This window comes from Eucyclogobius newberryi, unplaced genomic scaffold (genome assembly GCF_026437365.1).
Source record: "Eucyclogobius newberryi isolate DKJ021-1_F unplaced genomic scaffold, fEucNew1.0.hap1 SCAF_13, whole genome shotgun sequence".
NCBI lineage: Eukaryota > Metazoa > Chordata > Actinopteri > Gobiiformes > Gobiidae > Eucyclogobius > Eucyclogobius newberryi.
Window position 1 is genome coordinate 34,706,470 of NW_027315757.1, and position 15,000 is coordinate 34,721,469.

Sequence of the window (15,000 nt, forward strand, 5' to 3'; positions counted from 1 at the left end):
TAACATGTCCGAGGTGTACTTTGGTGCTAGGCCATGGAGAGACTTGTACACAAGCAGAGCTGCTTTAAAGTCTCTTCTCTGAGCCACAGGGGGCAGTGCAGAGACCTGAGAACAGGTGATCATACTTCCTGGTTCTAGTCAAGACCTAAGCAGCAGCGTTCTGGATGTACTGCAGCTGTTTTACAGCTCGTTTGGAGAGGCCAGTGAGCAGGTCTTTACAGTAGTCTAATCTACTGGAGACAAACACATGGACCCAAGTCTGGTTTAGACACTATACTTTTGATTTTGGCAATGATGATGTTGATTTGACGTGGCTGTTTAAGTTCAATTCTCCATAAACAACAAAGAAGAAAATATTAACCTTATTGTTTTGGTCTTGGCCCATTCAAATGTCCTTTATTCTAAAACAGCGGAATCATTGAGCGGCATCATTGAGTCTGATCCGCGGCACCATTAAAGGTGGTATGGACGATTTTTTTCAGCAAATTTTTTGTCATATTTCCTCGTGGCGTGGATGAATCATTTGTCCTGCCACGTATCAATCATAAAACGCACCTATCGCTCACCTGCAGCCGCGTCAGGCTCGTCCCCACGTTTCCGCGTGCCTAAGCGCATGGATCTATCATAATATAGTTCCCTCAGTGTACGGGGCAAAATGAAGACGGAGAAAGACAGTTCGAGCTGACGCAGAAGTGGACAGAAATCTACGGGAGACGAGAGATGCGATGCGCTCCGTTGCGCTAATAAACAAACGCACGTGTGTGTTGTATCAGTCCACACGGGGGAGTGCGCATGCGCACTTCCGCCTGCGTTCTCAAATCGCCGAAAAATCGTCCATACCGCCTTTATAGGCCATAGGCTGTAACTCAGAATGTGGCTAGAAAATGAATTTCGCTCCACCACATCAAGACTACTTTTCAAAAGTGGTTTTCCAATCTCAAAGATGTACTTGAGCTGGGGGAAAAAGTTCTCCGCATGATTTCTGCCAGTATTTGAGAAAATAGGTGTCGAAGTTGCCAGTTTACCCAAATATGTGACAAATTGGGCTGTACACCCATCTTCATACCTTCTTATTTTTTTCATTCTTTGATTGATTACTTCAGAAACTCAGATTCTCAGAGACATAACTACTTTCTTGAAGGATGTAAAGTGGTAAGACTCTGGGTGCTTTAGTTTATGTGCAAATGTAAGTTAAAAAAACAGTTTTAACAATTTTGCATGTTATCGTTACGCACTTGAAAACTCTTACTCCACATTTAGTATTCAACTGATGCTTCAACAATTACAAATTCTCTAGTCTTGATTCATACTACACTATAAAAACATAATCTAAAAGTAGTATTTTAACCCTTTCAACACCAGTTGCCCATTTGAAGAAAGAAAACATAGGCTATTGGTAAAGGTTTTATTCTATAGAACGGATATAATTTTATGTAATGTATTTACAATATGAACAATATGAATAATTACAATCATAAAAGCAGTATTTACATCGTGATAAACAGGCTAATTAACATCTTTCGATCTAGTATAAGGCAAACTTTCTGCAGAATAGGATATACAAACAAACAGAGGAATGATATAAGTATGATTGATGTCAAAATGTGTAAGTACAACATTAACATGAGGCCATGACATTGGACTGGTTTGATTTTTACCTTTTGAGGACAAATATATATCTTGGCAAATTGACAGTAAACAAAGCTCAACCTCCTCGGATACATTTACAATGTTAGACAATGTCAATTTATCACTAGCACCTACACACCAAAAATGTAAGTTATAAAGTTCAATTGGCACAATCTTTCTGGCAGAGGAAACATTTAGATCCTCTGATGTAGGAGGCCAATTTACATCCATACTAGGGGCACTCTTGACCGCTTGTTTCATCCATACTAGGGGCACTCTTGACCGCTTGTTTCATCCATACTAGGGGCACTTTTGACCGCTTGTTTCAGTGATACTAGGGGCACTTTTGACCGCTTGTTTCAGTGATACTAGGGGCACTTTTGACCGCTTGTTTCAGTGATACTAGGGGCACTTTTGACCGCTTGTTTCATCCATACTAGGGGCACTCTTGATCGCTTGTTTCATCCATACTAGGGGCACTTTTGACCGCTTGTTTCATCCATACTAGGGGCACTCTTGACCGCTTGTTTCATCCATACTAGGGGCACTTTTGACCGCTTGTTTCAGTGATACTAGGGGCACTTTTGACCGCTTGTTTCAGTGATACTAGGGGCACTTTTGACCGCTTGTTTCAGTGATACTAGGGGCACTTTTGACCGCTTGTTTCATCCATACTAGGGGCACTCTTGATCGCTTGTTTCATCCATACTAGGGGCACTTTTGACCGCTTGTTTCATCCATACTAGGGGCACTCTTGACCGCTTGTTTCATCCATACTAGGGGCACTCTTGACCGCTTGTTTCATCCATACTAGGGGCACTCTTGACCGCTTGTTTCATCCATACTAGGGGCACTTTTGACCGCTTGTTTCATCCATACTAGGGGCACTTTTGACCGCTTGTTTCATCCATACTAGGGGCACTTTTGACCGCTTGTTTCATCCATACTAGGGGCACTCTTGACCGCTTGTTTCATCCATACTAGGGGCACTTTTGACCGCTTGTTTCATCCATACTAGGGGCACTCTTGATCGCTTGTTTCATCCATACTAGGGGCACTCTTGACCGCTTGTTTCATCCATACTAGGGGCACTCTTGACCGCTTGTTTCATCCATACTAGGGGCACTCTTGACCGCTTGTTTCAGTGATACACCTGCACTGTAAACTGTCCTTGAGAGCTCTCGCAGTGCAGCATCTTTACCACTTTCTGGCTCCATTTCTCCATCACTACATGACATCTCAGAAACTGACATATCAGTTTCAGTGGAAGAACCTGGTGGAGAAGTCCTGTCGTCTCCGTGGAAACCATTTCACTCAGGTTTCTTCTTGGTGGTTTGTGAAAATTCAGCTGTGGTAAGTCTCGCTGTAATCTCTTCTTCAGAAGATCGGATCTGTAAAAATTAGACAAGGAATAGAAATTCATAAGTATTGATAGATTACTATTTTATTTGTGTTTTAGTTTTAGAATTATTATTTTATTTGTGTTTTAGTATCCTATGTTTGTTGTTTATTTTGTGTTGTGTTTTAACAGGGTAACCACTTTTCTCACTGGGTTTTCCCTGTATAAATAAACAAAATGAATGGAAATATGTGGACTCCTGTAGCAGGATTGGTTTGATCTTGAATGAAATTTCATGAATAAACATAGCTGTGATGTTTATCTGATCTTCTATTGTTTTCTTTCATAAACAATAAGAATAATTTAATTACCGGTAACTTCCATGACCAGGGTGTTTTTTGATGAATTTCTGGAACAGGGACAAGAGCTTCTTCATTCTGAGGATTTCCTGATTTTCAATCAGTCGTGTCCGGATGACAGTGTCACAGAATGCTGTATGTCTGCCGTACTCCCAGACTTTAGCTCACCTGTATAAAGCAAGGAAATGCAGTGATTGAAATGTACTAGCTCACTACAAACAGAAATTTGCTTTGATTCAAACGTCTTTAAAATGATCGTGTAGTCATTACAATAATTTTCAATTAAATTATGAATTTATCTAAATATATGGAAATATATATATTTTATTTGATTACCAAAATGTTACCTTTCATCACTTGTCTTCTTTGTCAGAAAGCTTGTGTATTCTTTGTAACACCTCTTGTGATAGAGGTGCCTCTGGTACACATCAGGATGGATTCATCTGCTCTTGATTCAGCTGCTTTGACCAAACTTCCCAGTAAAGGAGAAGTAAAAGAATTTCAATCAAGGGTGAGCACAATCAGTAAACAATCGCAAAAGTTGTATTGCCTTTTTATTCAACTCACATCATCATACAGTCTTACGTACATTACATCTACACCTACATGTCATAAACTAGGCACATATTCCTATAGTGATCTGTTCTTTTCTTCTGTATCTACCTCTGGATCTTCCTGCGTTGCATCAATGAAATGCCCCCATGTGGGACAATAAAGGAATATCTTTTCTTATCTTATCTATGTATATTTTGGCCAACTTATTTCACTGTGATTAGTCCTATTTACCACGAGCAAGAGAAAACACACATGCAAGAATCAGTATATAATCTACTCACCAGCAGTTAAAGTTTCAGCTTGGACCAATTTATCTTTCTTTGTCTTGTGAGCCTCTTTGATACAGCGATCAACCTTCTGCCAATGATGCAAACTGCAGGAAGTACATCGCTTGACTTTTTAGATGATTTTGTCTTTGCATCTGTGGTAGATCTCAGTCGTTTGGGAGAAGGTGGCAGAGTTGATGTGGTAGATTCACCTTCTCACCCTCGCCATGCTGCCCACATACCGACTGTTTTGCTTTTCAGCACTAGTAATTAGTTTCTTGTCAATGAAACGTCTATAGCATGTAGGGTGAAACGTCTATAGCATGTAGGGTGAAACGTCTATAGCATGTAGGGTGAAACGTCTATAGCATGTAGGGTGAAACGTCTATAGCATGTAGGGTGAAACGTCTATAGCATGTAGGGTGAAACGTCTATAGCATGTAGGGTGAAACGTCTATAGCATGTAGGGTGAAAGCCTGGCTTGTTACTTTCCAGAAAATGAGAAAGATTTCCGTCCGAAGAAGCCACAGAAGACGTAGGATAGTTTTGTTTGGCGAAGTCATCATTGTGTACACAAACAGCTGCCGCTAACGCGCGGTCTATTCCATCGATTTCTATTCACTTCTGAGCACAAGTCACCGGCTTCCTCCAGCGGACAACAGCTTCCTCCAGAGGACAACAGCTTCCTCCAGCGGACAACAGCTTCCTCCAGAGGACAACAGCTTCCTCCAGAGGACAACAGCTTCCTCCAGAGGACAAAAGCTTCATCCAGAGGACAACAGCTTCCTCCAGAGGACAAAAGCTTCATCCAGAGGACAACAGCTTCCTCCAGAGGACAACAGCTTCCTCCAGAGGACAACAGCTTCCTCCAGAGGACAACAGCTTCCTCCAGAGGACAACAGCTTCCTCCAGCGGACAACAGCTTCCTCCAGAGGACAACAGCTTCCTCCAGAGGACAACAGCTTCCTCCAGAGGACAACAGCTTCCTCCAGAGGACAACAGCTTCCTCCAGCGGACAACAGCTTCCTCCAGCGGACAACAGCTTCCTCCAGAGGACAACAGCTTCCTCCAGAGGACAACAGCTTCCTCCAGAGGACAACAGCTTCCTCCAGAGGACAACAGTCTGTGGCTGTGTTTGTTCTTTTTCTACCGATGAAATGTGTGTGATGCACGTGTTATCCATATTTTCATAGTGTTTTCTATCGGCTCGAGAGACAACATGCCGCTCCACGGGAGCAGCCATGTTTGATGTTGTTGTTGTAACTCTCACCTGATTGGCTGATTCAGAGGCGGAATGATTCAGGCGTAGGGATATTGCGCTGAGAATATAGTTCCGCATTTAAGTTATCGCCGTAAAAAAACTGGCGCGATCCGAGTGGAGAACTTTTGGTCATGAGCTAATGGTACAATGATAATTTTATATTTGAAGTTTTTTTTTAGTCTTGTGACAGGTGTAGCGAACTTGAACGATACAGGCTACAGCCTATGGCCTATTAAGTCTGATCCGCGGCATCATTGAGTCTGATCCGCGGCATTATTGAGTCTGATCCGCGGCATCATTGAGTCTGATCCGCGGCACCATTGAGTCTGATCCGCGGCACCATTGAGTCTGATCCGCGGCATCATTGAGTCTGATCCGCGGCACCATTGAGTCTGATCCGCGGCATCATTGAGTCTGATCCGCGGCATCATTGAGTCTGATCCGCGGCACCATTGAGTCTGATCCGCGGCAGTGATCTGTGCTCGACATCGATCGTTTGGTCGAGTCTGCTTTGATGAGTGCGCGGCTTCATGGGCTGCTCATGCTAGCACCACTGGAAAACCATTTTGGAAGACTGGTGGCAATCTGTAAAATACCTAAACCGTGCACAATCGTAAAAGGACATTCGCAAACCAACCATTTCTCCGTTTCCTTGGACAAACGTTTGCTTTTCGCGTTGGTGGTCAACCAGGCTAACTCCGTTAAGCCCTTCTGGCTAACGTGGATGAGGCTAACTATCCGCTAACCCGTAACTCACCGCGCTTTGTAACTAGGTCCAGATCCTCAGGACAATATGCAGGACTTACTCGCTAACGTGGACCACATCAAGTTTGACCTGGAGATCGCCGTGAGGCAGCAGCTGGGCGCTCAGCCGCTGCCGTTCCCCGGCATGGACAGTAAGTTCCTCCGGTTAGCGGCTACATTAGCCTCTGTCCACACACCTCCAGTGGACTAGTTTACTCAAGTAAAAGCGGTTAAAGTTCTTTTCATTGAAGGCTACAGAAGGGCGAGTGTAAATCTAGTTATTTTATTTTTGCAATTATCTGACACTGCACATAATATTTTCAAAGTATATAACAGCTACTACTTATAAGGCTCAAAGAAGGTAAATAAAAAGCCTGATGAAGCACCAAGCTTTTTATTTCACTTGTATATTATGTTTGTAAGGAAAGGGAGGCCAACATATTACCCAAGAGTAATATACAATATTCAGTCTTATTGTTGCATTACTCATTAAAGGCATGATGTGATATAAAAAGCACAGTTTATTGAATAGTTTAGTTAGCTGAATTAAACTTCATTAGCCACCTCTCATTGGGAAGGTTGTTGCATGTTGCAGCACTTGGAATAGTCCTTACTCTATTATTTTTATTAACCTGTTATGAAATGTGTCTCTAGAGTCTGGATCCGCAGTGTGTGAGTTCTTCATGAGAGCAGCTTGTCAGAAAGGTATGAACATAATATGGTCTAGAACCCTACTTACTGGTTGAAACAGAGACAATCAGTGCATTTGAATCTCCAGGTGGGATGTGCCCCTTTCGTCACATCAGTGGAGAGAAGACTGTAGTCTGCAAGCACTGGCTCCGAGGACTCTGTAAGAAGGGGGACCAGTGCGAGTTTCTTCATGAATATGACATGACTAAAATGCCTGAATGCTATTTCTATTCCAAATTCGGTAGGTTACTTTTATCATTTATATGAACTAATAATCTACTCCTTTGCTACTATTGCAGCGTTTAACCGTGTCATCTTTCTCAGGTGAATGTAGCAACAAAGAATGTCCTTTTTTACACATTGATCCCGAGTCCAAAATTAAAGACTGTCCTTGGTATGACAGAGGCTTCTGCAAACACGGTGAGCCTCTACCCTCTTTATATATGTCTTTTTTTTAATTATTTTCTTGTTTAATAATAATCTTTCTGACACAGGTCCTGACTGCAGGCACAGACATACAAGAAGAGTCATCTGTGTAAATTACCTTGTGGGATTCTGTCCAGAGGGAAAGTCCTGTAAATTTATGCAGTAAGTTATTTTTTAAATGGTTAAGTCTTTGTGTTGATTTGAAAGCTGGGTAAATATTAATTTCTAACCTAAACAAATCTTATTTATTTAGTTATTCTATTAATCACCATTTTAAACCATTATTCAAAAATGTATTTCAGTCCCCGTTTCGAGTTGCCAATGGGAGCGTCAGAACAGCCACCTCTCCCGCTCCAAGGTCAAAACATGTCAAAAGTAAGCTCACTCACAGACAATTGTACACATTACATAAGTACTTATCACAGCTTTATACATAGAATCTTAATTGTTTATTACAGGTTGCATCTACTATGGGTCGTTCCTCACTTTCTTTAATCCAGTTGACCAACTCCAGTCCAGGCCCACGGACACAAAACATGTCGTCCATGGGACAGCACAACAATATGCTGACCAGAGGCCCTCGCCCATTGGACCAGGTCACGTGCTACAAGGTTTGTCATGTGATGTTTATGCTGTGCACACTGGTTGACTTGTAACACAAAAAAAATACATTATAAAAATAATTGAATGATTATCTGTTGCAGTGTGGTGAGAAAGGACACTATGCCAATAAGTGCTCTAAAGGTCATCTTGCCTTCCTGAGTGGACAGTAGAATCTGGCAACAAACTGGCAAGTTTGAAGGACCTTTTGCCGGTGAATACAGAACCGGAGACAGGAAGATGATCTACATTGTGCAAACATTGTCCGATTGAACGCAGGCAGTGTCTACAGAAGAAAATCTGTACGTACGCAGAACTTTGTCCCCCGTCTTACGATGGTCTTTGTCTGCCACCATCAATCGAATTGCAAAGAGGAAGGTTGAAGCTCTGTTGGCCATTTTTGTGGACTGATTGTATTTAAGGCTTTCAGACTTTTCCATTTACTGGATTTTGCCCAGCTACAAATGCAAATTCAAACCTTTTTGTGTATCAGCGGTTGTCAGTGTGTGGAAGTAGGAATAAGCGTAGCAAGGAATGCATTCCCAGTCTTGAGTAGATTATTCTCAGCACTTCCTTCGAAACAATACTATTGAAGCCCTTTTCACACTATTGAAAACATTACTCAATGTCCGAAGTTCAGTACTTTCTATGTGTGTTAAATTTGCTTTCTAATAAAACTAAAGCTTCAAATGGTGTCTTGGCAAGTTTTGGGTTGCCGTAACAGTATTGCAACGACTGGAAGGCTTTAAGAATGTATTTTCATACCTGCAACTTTAGCTTCAAAAATAAAGTAAATATACTAAGTAATTATCAAATAAATACCCCAGCTTTAGAATCTAACCAGAATTATTCCATCCATTTTCTACCGCTTGTTCCCTTTCGGGGTCGCGGGTGACTGGAGCCTATCCCAGTGACTTCGGGCCTTAGGCGGGGTACACCCTGGACAGTGGCCAACTCGTCACAGGGCCAACACAGACATTAGACAGCCATTCACTCTCCTTAATTTCATTTTTACTGGGTAATTTTAATTGGATACACAGTCAGTCTTATATACTATATTAAAATAAAGACATTTCAAATAATTTTATATTTATTGGTCACAATTTTAACAAATTAAACAGCTGAAAGGAGGTGACAGTTGAACCCTCGAGAAACAATTGGCCTTTTAATGGTACTTCCTCCAGCGATCGTGTTCTGGAATGAAATGATTGAATTATTTTTTGCATAATAAGAAAAGAAAAAGTAAAACATTGGTCTTACTGATGTGGTCATATTCCCACAGATAGCTGAGCGCTACATATCCAGCAAGCAGCATAGCCACACCGCCGATGCCTCCTCTCTTTACATTAATGTACTTGTTGTAGTATCTGTCGTGGCCTAAAGAAAGAAAACAGGCATAAATGTGTGCCCCAAGAAATGTGCTTTAACAAAAAATACAAAATAACCTCTGCGGAGGGACGCAATAAGCCCATTTGGAGTGAAGTCTCGACCTCCAACCCAGGTCCCGAGTTCCCCCAGCTTCACGTCCATCAGCCGCTTCTCAACTACGGCAACTGCAAAGAAAATCAAAACAGTCAAACGTTGTTTTGAAGACATCAAATGTACACTACATATTCATAAAAGGCCAGAGTGATAGTTTATTGCATATAAAAATGGCAGTCATATCATAGACAAACACAAGAATTGCGAATCAAACATGAATTGGTCCAGTTTCCTGGCTAAATTAAACTGCAACACTAGTGTTCACTTTGGATTATTCACACGCATTAAAGTGACATTATAAAATGACCCGGTGCAAGTCGGAACATAATGTATGGTTTGTGTTGGCACTGGCTGCACATGCTATAGGCTAAAGCAAGACTGTCAAATTATGCATGTAACACAACATTAAGACGAACAACAAACAAACCAGACTGTACAAAACTAAATAACAGTTTCATCAAATAGAAATGGACATTGCCATTTTTTATTTTATTTTTTGCAAACCTGGCAATGACACTAGAAGTCCTTGACGGGACTTGTTCACCGCGCGGTTGATACTTTAGATATAATATTACATTCTACATTATTATTATAATTATTATTATGGCCGTAACACATAAACTCAGTTGACGCAAACAACACGAACCAAGGGCCGCAATAAAGAGCAAAGATTAGATTCTTTCTACAAAGGGCACGTAGAGTTACCTGGTCTGTCCGCCATCTTGATGGTTGTGAGACTTGGAAGCAGGGGACGATGGGAAAAGAGCAAGGCATTATGGGAGGTTAAATTTAGCGCACAGTTGTCCACCAGGGGGCAGCAGCGGGAGCTTTCTGGTATTCCTCATTGTAATAGTATAATTTAAACTGTTCAAATGTTCAAATCTCATAGAGCTTAAAAGTCATACTATTTTGTCCTTTTACCCATCAGTTCAAATGGAACAAAATGTAAGTCAATCAGCATGTTGTGTCCTTTAGTAAATACACAATTCTTTTGAAAAAAGTGGGAATTATTTCTGGGAGCATGGGATCTGGGCTGGAAACAAATAGAAAAGCTAACTTGAAATTTGATTATGGAATTTACTTTTATGTTAGACTGCACAGGCTTGTTACTGACACTACACTGACAAGCTACACTGGCACCAAGTGGTCCTTGCCCCATGCAGAGTCAGCGGGTGGAACCAGTGCATTCAAATATACTGGGACTGTCATGTTGATTCTGAGTATTAATCATGGCTCAACTCTTTGACTGTCAAACACAAACACCCTCAACAGTCGCAAATACACCTACCACTTAAATGTCTTATAGTGCATTAAAAACAGTCCACATGCCCATATTCCACCCAGAACTGCCTGACCCACACAACCAAACAACCCAAACACACACACACACACCACCCTAGATAAGGCTGAACATAGATGAACCATAAATACCATAAAACTAGGACATCAATACATAGAACCTATAATATATAGATTGATAAATGTATATGATAAATAGAAATTCATTAATAAATATGAATCAAAAGCTAAGTTATAGGGTGGATGTGGACTTTGCTCCACATTCCTAAAACAAGGGCCATAGTACTGGAAAGACACCGCACAGTGAGTGTGTCCTGACTTTGGGAATGACTAGAAGCCCAAGGTAAAAGCAATTTCAAAAGATAAGAATGCTCAAGACCATTAAGATGTTTAATAAACCTTAAAAGAACCTTAAAATCGATTCTAAAACACACAAGAAGCCAATGCAGTGATTTTAAATTCATTCAATGTGGTCTCACCTCCTGCTCTAATCAGGACAAGTGCAGTTTTGTAATTGTGCACCTGAAATACTGTTTGTGAGAAGACCAGAGAGCAGAGTATTACAGTTTATGTGAGAGCCAAGTTTAGTTTATGTATCATTTTCCATAGAAAGCCATATGGTCAATATTTTGTTATATGTTTTATGTTTGAGAGACAACTAATTTCATTGTTCAAATAAGCTAAATTCATTTGATTACATTTATTTGATTTGTGGAATTTATTTGTAACATTTTGCCTTCTCTGGTGTAAATATGTTACTGTCACTTAAAGAGAGACAGCGCTTTAGTGGGAACAAGGAACCGTTCGGGTGAGACACAAAGACAAATGGGTTTCTTACTTTTCTATTCTCTTTGAATATCTTCATTTGATTTCTCCTGTAGGAAGTTTTACGAAGCTCTTTTTTACGTTGGAGTCCTGTGAGAGTTATTTCTCGTCAATAAAAGTACACGTCATAAAAGCATCGGCAAAAACAAGACCTCAACTCACACAGTCTGTACCAGGGATTTCAATTTTGTTCTGGTTCATCTGGAGAAAGTTTTCGGCCATGCAGGGTTTGATGTCTAAGATGCATCAGGACACATGGAGATGTAAAGCTGCCGCCACCACTGACTCCATCAGTCGAGTGTTGTCAAAGACTAATTCTATCACTTCCCGGGGCAGACATAAAACAACAACAACAACAACAACAACAACAACAACAACAACAACAACAACATCAACAACAACAACAAATGACTCTAATCTACCTGGTGTAAAACGTAAAAGTGCATGACTGGTTAATGCTTTATGAGTCTTCTTATTACAATTGATTTGTTTCATTTTGAGGAAGTCCTTGTTCTGAATATAGGACAATTTTACAAAAGACCATCAGTTTTGATACAAACATTTTTTTTGCAGCAGTGAAAAACCACAGACTCTTTGAACAGCTCTTATTCCTGTATTGTTTTTACACAAACACCAGTGTTTCTAATCCGATCTCCTGCCAGAGAACACCCTTGAGGTGACACACTCAGAACACTTTATTTCAGAGTCATGGAACATAATGTCCTTTGACCTGTAATTTAGAGTAAACCTACAAGAATAAATGATGTGGCTGCCAGGTTCTCTTGTTTGATTATTAGCCTTGTATGTTTGTTAAGTTGCTTTGGGCCTGTGTGTTTCTGCATCAGTTCTGTCCACAACACACAAGGAGCAGGAGGATATGATTCCATGTCAATGGGCAGGTGCCCCCGAGGTCCAGCACAGAGACTGCTCTTTGAAGCTGATGGCAAGAGATGGAAGAAGACAAATGGAGAGGCAGGAAAAGGGGTTTGTGCCATAATGAAGGACATGGAGGACAAAGAGAAGAGAGGATATAGGACTGAAAAAGAAAAGGGACAGAAGAAAGATGTAGAGAATGAAGCAAAAGAATAAAGCTCTAAAACACATTTCACATCAACCCTTCCATCACTAACTGACCATATCATCCTCTCATTTCTATTTAATGTAGCATTTTCACAACTCTAATTATGTCCTTCCCAAAACTATGTGTGTTATTTTATTATTTATTGTCATTTTTGCACTGTCAACACAACACACTTGTCTTATCATTCTTGAGTTTCTAACAGTGAGTGTAGTTGTGTAGTTGAGCTGCTGCTCATGGTAGTGAAACACAGGCCTGCAGACACCTGAGGGTAATAATCTCTTTAGAGCCACAGATGAGTTTCTAACAGGAGCTCTCAGGCTCTGATGAAGCTCCCTGAGGAGACCTCTGGACGGGTCTGGATGGACACGAGGACATGTGTGGAAACACTCCACAGAGACACATTTTACACATTTTATTCACACTGCAATAATGGACTGAGCTACTAAATCAAACTATGTCGTTCACTCTCACACACAAATGTAATAACCACTATTAGAACAGCACCTTTCCCAAGAGGGATGTGCAGAGTACAAAACAGTCCAAAAAAGGACATAATAATGTAAGACTAAAGATAGTAAATGGACAAACTAATTGCCATTTTCAAATTGTTCCTGAATAACACTGCAGCACTGCAGAAAGTACAAGCACAGCCTAAATAAGGTGAAAAAAGGGCTTACTGTTATTAATACACAAATGCTGATACTGCGGCGCTCTCGAACATAACTGCATGGCTCAGTCTCAGTTAGTGATCAGTACTGGACGAGCCACAGAGAGCAGATCTGCAAAAACAAAACCCTGAACTAAGAACACAACATTATGAGCCAAAGGAAAACTTTCTGTTAATACAATCTTAAAACTCTTGAAGATGAATATTGAGAATATAAATAAATGTGTGACCTCTTTTTCCGTTCTAGTACTAATATTCCATAAGCATAGCAAATATCTCAAATATCAAACTACAGAACACCATCTCCTCCTCTCACCCTTCTCAACTTGAATGTGCTTCCAGACCCCACAGCCACGCCTTTAAAGGTTGAGTCGCAGAATTCCAGGTCCTTCTCTCTCTTTCGCTCTGTCTCTGTTTGTTCTTCACCTCTTTGCTCATCCTCCATTCATTTCCTCCATCTGTTGTCATCCCTCGTTCCTTGTGCATTTGTGATCACACCTGTTCTTTTCATCCTTCCTCCTCAACCGCACACTTTTTCTCCAGTTGTGTGACAGGAGGAAGGCCCCACCTATCCCTCTGCTCTTGGCGAATTCTTGATGGTTCCTTTGCTTTCTTTATTTCACTCACGATCCCTCTCTTTTTTGGACATGTTTCTTTATCTCTTTTTTCCTGATCTGGGCGTCGTGGGCGATAGGCTCTACCACCATCAGTATGCAGAGTCATGGCGCTTTGGCTCTACCTCCATTGATTGAACCAAAAGCTAAATATAGCCACAGTTAAGGCTCAGCATCTTTGCCAGGCTGCAAGAAGGGGGAGTGTGCATGGGAGGAATGGTGCAAATAAACACCGCAAAATGTAGTAAGAGTTGCAAAAACACGTGCATATTTACACAGTAAGTAAGCATTAAATGTACATAGTATTCTATGACTATGTCTATGAAATGACTATGTACATAGTATGTACATAGTCATTTCTTCACATTCGCAGCACGAGCACCAGCCATTGCCTTGTCCTGCTCAGATGGCTGACGGCTAAAACAATGTGACAATTTATTGCATTTCATAACGCAGCACAAATTCAGAGCAACAAGCCTCCAGCAGGATGATCAGCAAAGACTACAGCCAAGTTGGAGAGGCAAGAGACAATCCGACACAAATTTGGCAAGTCAGAAGAATCGGGACGGGCGCCTGAGAGGCAAGACTGGAACGGGATTTAACGTTGAGCAGCAGGACAGGTAAGAACTCAACGGTGGAATTTGCTGTTCAACTGTCAGATTGCAGATTTATTGACTTTATGGTTCATCTCTGTGTAATTGCATGAAAGCAAATCTGTCCAAAAAAAGTTCAACAGCTTCTTCAGAAAGTGGTTCCATTATTCAACTAAAAAGGCGTGATTGCTGTTGACTTTGGATCTTGACAGTTTTGTGACATAGTAAAAGTATTTTCTGATCTTCCATAAGGTTATCTTTCAACACTTGTGGGAAATATATCAAAAACAAAAACGTATAATTGATTGCACACATAAATGAACGCTGATCTTCCAAAAAGCGTTATCTTTTTGTTTTCTGAGGTCCATTCTTATATTGTTTAATAATTGGACATTGACCAAGATATTTTTGCACTTGCTGATATATTGTATCATATTATTATTATCATCAAATGGAATAATGATCTTTTTTGTGCCAATATTAGCCACCGCTTGCAACCGATAGTGTTAAAGTGTCATAAAACCATGTGGATGAATAAATACATATGCAGAGCTTTGTTCTGTGCAGTGA

The 15,000-nt window shown here is 40.8% G+C and overlaps 2 protein-coding genes across 3 annotated transcripts in view; one reads left to right on the forward strand and one right to left on the reverse strand.

The window, feature by feature from the left end:
* Positions 1-8,429, forward strand: part of cpsf4 (cleavage and polyadenylation specific factor 4) — a 52,809-nt gene extending 44,380 nt beyond the window's left edge. The window contains exons 1-8 of one of the 2 annotated variants that reach the window (XM_072443775.1): positions 5,885-6,305; positions 6,808-6,858; positions 6,932-7,084; positions 7,168-7,263; positions 7,338-7,431; positions 7,572-7,644; positions 7,728-7,880; positions 7,974-8,427. In XM_072443775.1, coding sequence (XP_072299876.1) covers positions 6,203-6,305; positions 6,808-6,858; positions 6,932-7,084; positions 7,168-7,263; positions 7,338-7,431; positions 7,572-7,644; positions 7,728-7,880; positions 7,974-8,042 — 792 coding nt within the window. In that variant the 5' untranslated portion in view covers positions 5,885-6,202 and the 3' untranslated portion in view covers positions 8,043-8,427. Of the gene's footprint in view, positions 1-5,884; positions 6,306-6,807; positions 6,859-6,931; positions 7,085-7,167; positions 7,264-7,337; positions 7,432-7,571; positions 7,645-7,727; positions 7,881-7,973 lie in introns of those variants that run through there. The other variant, XM_072443777.1, reaches the window with a different exon arrangement.
* A 512-nt stretch (positions 8,430-8,941) lies between these two features.
* Positions 8,942-10,159, reverse strand: atp5mf (ATP synthase membrane subunit f). Its single transcript, XM_072442260.1, has 4 exons — positions 10,057-10,159; positions 9,315-9,422; positions 9,130-9,246; positions 8,942-9,063 (listed from the first exon to the last, which is right to left on the reverse strand). The coding sequence occupies exons 1-4, from the start codon at positions 10,070-10,072 to the stop codon at positions 9,035-9,037; spliced, it is 270 nt and encodes an 89-aa protein (XP_072298361.1). The 5' UTR covers positions 10,073-10,159; the 3' UTR covers positions 8,942-9,034.
* Between the last annotated feature and the right edge of the window lie 4,841 nt (positions 10,160-15,000).

Excerpts from the sequence above, each read along its gene's own strand:
- atp5mf (XM_072442260.1), bottom strand. Across the intron at positions 9,247-9,314 it reads TATTGCGTCCCTCCGCAGAG|GCCACGACAGATACTACAAC; the intron begins GTTATTTTGTAT and ends TTCTTTCTTTAG. Across the intron at positions 9,064-9,129 it reads GTGGGAATATGACCACATCA|AACACGATCGCTGGAGGAAG; the intron begins GTAAGACCAATG and ends ATTTCATTCCAG.